Source organism: Thunnus thynnus, chromosome 6, assembly GCF_963924715.1.
Source record: "Thunnus thynnus chromosome 6, fThuThy2.1, whole genome shotgun sequence".
NCBI lineage: Eukaryota > Metazoa > Chordata > Actinopteri > Scombriformes > Scombridae > Thunnus > Thunnus thynnus.
This window is the reverse complement of record NC_089522.1, coordinates 28,613,057-28,619,712: the sequence shown is the minus strand read 5'-3', so window position 1 is coordinate 28,619,712 and position 6,656 is coordinate 28,613,057. Positions and strand designations below refer to the sequence as shown.

Genomic DNA, 6,656 nt, shown 5'->3' with positions numbered 1-6,656 from the left:
TTTATTTTTATATTTTTTAGCTTGTTTCTTTCAGTTTTATAATGTTTATTCATGATTCACACGTGGACGATGAGATGATGACACAAAAGAAGTAGTGAAATGAAATTTAAGAGTATCAGCACCATGGACAGTTGCCAGGTGTAGCTGGCATTCATAGTTCAGCCGCATTAAACACATCACGTCTGTTTACAGCACTTTCCGGTTTATTATTGCACAACTGCATTTTAATGTCATAGCATCAAATGTTCTACTGAGAACCGCGATGAAGTATATTCCTACTAACATTTACAGGCATTACAGCAGCAGGAAACAGTCGTTATCTTTATCCAGACAGGCAGAAGTTAAACTCATTCTTGAGTTTTGGACCAGAACAAAAAGTGGGCAAAACTGCGGCCCGTGGCTCTGCTGAAAGGCCGATGATGCGGGCAGGGCAGGCTGCGTGAAAGAAGCAGGAAGTCCTTTCTTTAGCTCGGCTGACTGCACATGACTGTCAGCTGGTCTGCGTCACGTGACCAGAGCTTTGCGGAAAAACTAAACGAAAATGGCAGGCTCGAGGAGCTCGAGTCAAGTGCGATTAATGGCTTTTATTGGCTTTTTGTTCGCCCTTTTCGCTACGGGGAGCTCCACCGCTCAAGTGCCACTTCTAATATGGTCCAGTGACGGGTAATATGTCGATTTAATTTCTTATTTGTCATGTAAGACTCACTTTAATAGTCATCGCTGGCCAGCTGTCTGCCATGCTAATGCTAACACTTGTAGCTAACTGGGTTTCTGCTTTTATCCAGATAAAACTAGCTGGTCGATCTAGCTTAAATTCATAGGCTAAAGTCTAAAATTAAAATATCTGGTGATTGTTTTGACTATAAACGGACTGTTTTCTCGGTTGCTTTGATGCTGTCGTCGAATGAAAAATTCTCAAAACACTGAGATTCTCAAATCTAGTTCATTTTCTCACTGCAGTAAATTGATTTATTTTGCTTTCACACATAATTCAAATGATCCCGTGATGCAGTGAGTTAAATTGTGATAAAAATGGATTTCACTGCTTTCCTAACGACCGTGACTATCGTCATGCTCAATTATCACTTGCAAAATATTCTTATCTGCAGACACATCCTGCCAAACATACTTAACACATTGTAAGTAATCAGGTAGTGTTATTTATCTAAGTGTAAACTAAATTTATTTTGTTACTGAAATGCATTTACACTACAGTTGATGGAATTTTATACAGGCAGTTTGTAAATATAGAGACATCAAACAGAGCAACGGCTGTGAAAGTTTGGTGGTTTGGTCAAAGGAAGAGGGTAACAAAGACTGCGGGTAAATCACAGCCACAACTAGGGGAGGGTTACACCATGCTTACAGATTGTGGTGTCTTTCAAATGCATATATACACACTTAAGTCAGTTATATAAGTGCTGGCGTATATAAGATCATACATACCAAAGACATATAGGCCTATCACTTGTGGTGGCCAGACACCACAACTCACAAGATTTTTTTTGTATGGAGGCATTTGTCTTCATCATACAATGTTATGGAAGCTTTATTTTTTGTATTACATAGGGCTGCAACTAACAATTATTTTCATCATTGATTAATCTGCAGATTATTTTCTCGATTAATCGATTGTATTATCTGTAAAATGTCAGGAAATAGTGAAGAATAGCTGTTATAATTTCCCAAGGTCAAAGGTGACATCTTTATATGTCTTGTGTTATTGGACAAGTAGTCCAAAAACCCCCAAAAAATCAGATTACTATCATGTTTGGCTAAGAAAAGTATTAAATTACCACATTTGAGAAGCTGGAACCAGCAAATATTAGGAAAAAAATTATGAAAACGATTATTTGATTATCCAAATAGTCTTTAATTCATTTTCTGCGAATCGACAAACTAATTAACTGACTAATTGTTGCTGCTCCAGTATTTTACACTGTTGTTCTAACTGTGATTACAGTAGAAGTACAAGATGCACACTAACAGTAAAAAAATGTCATGTAAACCCTTTGGTGAAACTGGTGCTTCTGACAGGAGTTTTGATGTCAACTGGAAGAGGATATTTAACCTGACTTATCAAATAAAGTGTTGCACATACTATAAACCGACGTGATTGTTGTATTTGATGTTCTGAGAACTGCAGCAATGTTTCATATAACATGCGGAAGCAATCGAGAGAAACTATATTCAGTATCACAGTTTATTTCTCTTTTCCCTGCATGTTTAGTTTACCACCACTGGCCTCATCTTCAGCTGGTCACATCACGTCGAAGGACCAGTTGACTGCCTACCTCACCTCTGCCTTTGGCTCCGGCCCCCACACCGTGCTGCTGTTTCTACAAGACAAGGTCAGTCCCTCAGACATGAAAACTACACCCCTGCTCTGTGGCAGTTAAGATTTTACACTGAATTTAATAGATTTCACCATTCATCTGTTAGAAAGAAAGGAAGAAACCATGTTGAGTAAAAGAGGGTAGTAGTGAGTCATGTGTAGCCACACTTCAGTCCATGTGACACTTTAGTTCAGTATTCTCATTCTGGTGTGACAATGAGCTTTGGCATTACTTCCCATTTCGCTGTTCCTCTGTAACACATTCATCACTCAGGTCTGTTGAGACTGATTAACGGGATAGATGTTTTTGTTTTATACTTCTATTTCATAGTTTCAAGATACTTATCTGTTTCCACTTTTCTGTTGATGAATATTTTATCGTCCTCGTTTGTGTTCAGCTGAGCAAAGATGACTTCACAGTCTACGGTGGAGCTTTTGGAAACAAGCAGGATAGCGCCTTTCAAAACCTTGAGGTACGTTTTATAACTGACACGCGAGTCCTAAATGATGATGATTTATTTTGTCAGACCGGTAGGACTGATGATTCACACCTCTCGCTCCCCTCCAGGCCGCGCTGCAGTCTTCTTCCTCGTCGGTGACGCTCCCGGCTTTAGAGTGGTCGAGCTCCACGGCCATCCTGTCTCTGCTGCAGGAGAAGCTCGGTGTGTCGCCTTTGCTCGTAGACGCCGACACTCTGTCGCATCTCAGCATCAACACATCCGCCAGCAATCTGCTGCTCATCAATCTTCCTTATTGCACTGGGTGAGACTTTTTGTGCTCTGCGGCGTATCAGTGAATGGAAGTATCATCTTTATTTTTAAATATGTGAAAACTAACATTTTTAAAATTGTTTTTATAGGTCGCAAAAGTCTTGCAAGGAAGTCCTACATGACAATGGTAAGTTTGAACTGTTAAGGCATTTTAAAGTATAAAAAATATCCTATTGTTGTAATCATGGACAGATTTTTCACATGTTTATATGTAACTCAAGCGTATTTTGCTTCTAACAGATGAAACCATCGGAAAAGTTCTGAATATGATGAAAGCCAAAAATGTCCCGTACACTGCGATATACACAGGACTCCAGCCATCACGAGTAAGATATTATAATTAACCATAGAACTGACCATGTAATAACCATATACAGTAAGACTTCAAACACACACACTCTGTTTTACTGGATGTTATAGAAGGATATAAAGCATTTTGATATTCATTTCTGATAATTCATCTTTGCAGGTGATTTCAGAGACTTCTGTGTCTAACCAGCCTGTGGGCCGCTCCTTGCTCCAAGCAGCTGAAACAACTGTCAAACCACCGATCATGTTCAATATGTCTGGTAGCACTTGCATAATGCTCTGGGCTCAGAATCTCAGTATCAGCACCAATAACACTTGGGTGGACCTTGCTACACAAACACCTTCCCTGTCAGGATCCATGTGTAACACCAGTAACTCACTGTGAGAAAGCTTTTCCTTATTCAGTAGAAAATGTACAGCACATTAGTGTTTTTGAAAGTAGGGAAGTTATTTTAAATGTTGTCTTCTTTTCTCTCTGCAGGCTTATCCTCAGTTATTCTTCAGGTATTACTCTGAGGTAAGACAATCAATTGTTTATTTAGTACAACGTTTGATGTAGCTAGAGCCAGCAGCTGGTTAGCTTAGCTTAGCATAGAGACTGGAAATAGGGGGAAAATGTTAGCATGGCTCTCTTGGCCAGACGCAGTGACTCCCACAAGTTGCTGAAGTCACTTTGCTGGGCCAAGAAATAATCCAGCACATAATCCATAAAACCACAACATGTTGTTTTTACACTTTGGTTTATGTACAAATTAAATGAAAGAGATTGAGCATGTTAATTTGTGAGCTTTAGAGTTGCTGGTAGACAGATTTAGTAATGTTTGGACAGAGCAAAGCTAGCTAGCCAGCTGCTGGCTGCAGCTTAATATTTAACCTACAGATATACAGAGAGCAGTATCAATCATCTCAAAATGTCAAACTATTTCTCTTATAATTTGTTTAATCTCCAATAAGGCTAAATCACTAGTTCAGACCCTGCAGACTTGTAGTATTATTGTATTAAATATTTCATCAGTAGAAGTGTGCCAAGGTAGTGCCATGTACTGCTGTCTTTTTTGATCCTACCACTAGGAGAAGCCAAAGTCCAAAACGTTCAAATTCTAGACAAGGTTGTAATGAAGTGAACAATTAAGCCATAGAATGATTAATAATAGTAGTAGCTATTTGTCACAATACTAGCTATGAATTCTAGTCTTTACACACTGATACGCCGTTATTAAGATACTCAGCACCCTTCTTTTCTTGATCTCCAGGTTTGCCATGAGTCAGCGCTTGTATCCCGTGTCTGCACGGAACTGGTTCACCCTGGACTCTGTGGAGCTACAGTTTGGCGGTCAGACCGCGTCTTTCATCGGGAGCCGCGGCATCTACGCCCCGGCGGAGTATTCCTTCCACTGCCAGTCGGTCAACAGCTTCCAAGATGCTCTGCTAGTGCCAAACAACACCAACCAAAACACAACACAGTGGAGGCTCAATTTTGTCGACTTCCAGGTACAATTACAGCGCTTTATGTTCCATTCCTGCAACAATGCATCGAGTACTGTTTTCATGGGGAGTTTTTGTTAATAATCAGGTGCAGCACTGCTCACTCATTGAATGCTTTCCTGTTTTTCCTTTTTTTAACGATACAGATTCAAGGCTTCGGTTTGTCCAACGGAACAAATTTCTCCTACGCCAGCGACTGTGCAGGCTTCTTCACCCCAGGGATCTGGATGGGGCTGCTGACCTCTCTGCTCATGTTGTATATTTTCGTGTACGGTCTGCACATGATCATGCAGCTCAACACCATGGATCGATTCGACGACCCCAAAGGTCCGTCGATTTCAGTGCCTCAAACGGAGTGAAACGCTCCCAAAACACACACACTCCTCATTCCTTCAGTGCCTCCCAGGAGAAGCCTCCTCGTCATCTTTGGTTTTGCAACGCTTCGGCCTTCTTCCTTTTAAGATATTTGTCAAGGCACATCACCCTTTCCTCTGGTATTCTATCCTGCAGTTTTCTTTCCTGAATCCTCCCACAGCTGTCTTCGGAATACTGTTTTTCTCGCAAGGCATATTCCATTTTCATCTCCCTACATTTGCAAGTGCCAAAACGGATACACCTTTTAATATCTGAGTTGAATTTTGAGTGCATGTGTGAAAAGAGTTCATGTCTTTTGTGCCACGGTTTGTCAAACACAGTGGATATTTTTCTTAAAATAAATTGCACTCTTGCCAGAGAATGCCTTCCGTGCCAAGGTGAATGTGATTGCTGGATGCTGTAGGACCGTTTCAGACCTCAGTTCTTGACTTTTTAATTTCTCCAAACTCAACTGTAATTTTAAGACTACTGGTAATGAAAGAAGTGCCTGTATATAAAGAGCTGATTTGTGACTGTGTTCTGAAATATTGCTGTTTTGGAGTTGCCTAATAGAAGTACGCTAATACTTTATGTTGACTTAAGTTCTGTTCACATTTCTCACGGTTCAATCAATACATAAGTGCTACCACTGCAACCCAATGTTTTCCTAACTTATTTATATGTATAAAAAGAATAACCTGCCTTTTGAAAGTTTACTTCAGGTTCATCAACATACATGGCAGTGATTCGGTTCTGCTTTTGTCAAACTTATTGATGTACAATTGCCACGACATGTCTTTAGTTGCAAATAAAGATATCTTTAAACTACGATTAAATCATGTTGTTTAAAGTCCCCCTCCGCTCAAAAATGTGTTCTGCTTTTTGTTACTTCAGTTGGATGTTTGAGCTTCACTGTGCAGAATGATGTAGGTGCAGAGTTTGACACTTGAAGGCTGTTTTCACACATTCGTCTGCTGAAGGGGGAAAGTTCCTGTAAGTTTAAGAGGTGTAGGTACCAGCATTATTTTTGACATCACAACACAATTGTGATATGAAAACAGGAAGCCTCCAGTGCATATACACTGAGATGGACTTTTCAGTGAAGTTGGAGACATCTTGTATCCAGCTGTTTTGGATTTCTTTATTTAGGGAGAAAGAGTGGATGTAATTTTAAGAATTTTAGGTTAATAGAACTTTTTAGTCGTAAAAAAAACAATTCAAAGCAGAGTATTTTTATATATCTCTAAAACATGGGAGGATCTGAAGAGGATCTTTAATGTTTTGAATGCAAACACAGTACACTGAAACCGATTCCCTTCATTTTTTTTATGTTAAAATTAAATTAATTCACCTATTGACTGATTGAATCAATGTTTTTATTAATGAGTTTTAAGGAGATAGTT

General features: G+C 39.5%; 1 protein-coding gene across 1 annotated transcript; it reads left to right on the top strand.

Annotated features, from left to right (window-relative positions):
* Positions 1–479: 479 nt before the first annotated feature.
* atp6ap1b (ATPase H+ transporting accessory protein 1b) lies at positions 480–6,081 on the top strand. Its single transcript, XM_067593231.1, has 10 exons — positions 480–663; positions 2,231–2,351; positions 2,734–2,808; positions 2,904–3,097; positions 3,195–3,232; positions 3,346–3,431; positions 3,575–3,795; positions 3,896–3,931; positions 4,668–4,905; positions 5,046–6,081. Exons 1-10 carry the CDS (start codon positions 542–544, stop codon positions 5,256–5,258), a joined length of 1,344 nt encoding a protein of 447 aa, XP_067449332.1. The 5' UTR covers positions 480–541; the 3' UTR covers positions 5,259–6,081.
* Positions 6,082–6,656: the final 575 nt, after the last annotated feature.

Coding starts and splice junctions, on each gene's coding strand:
- atp6ap1b (XM_067593231.1), top strand. CDS start 542: ATGGCAGGCTCGAGGAGCTCGAGTCAAGTGCGATTAATGGCTTTTATT. Junction 3,796..3,895: donor TGTAACACCAGTAACTCACT/GTGAGAAAGCTT, acceptor TTCTCTCTGCAG/GCTTATCCTCAGTTATTCTT. Junction 3,932..4,667: donor TCTTCAGGTATTACTCTGAG/GTAAGACAATCA, acceptor CTTGATCTCCAG/GTTTGCCATGAGTCAGCGCT.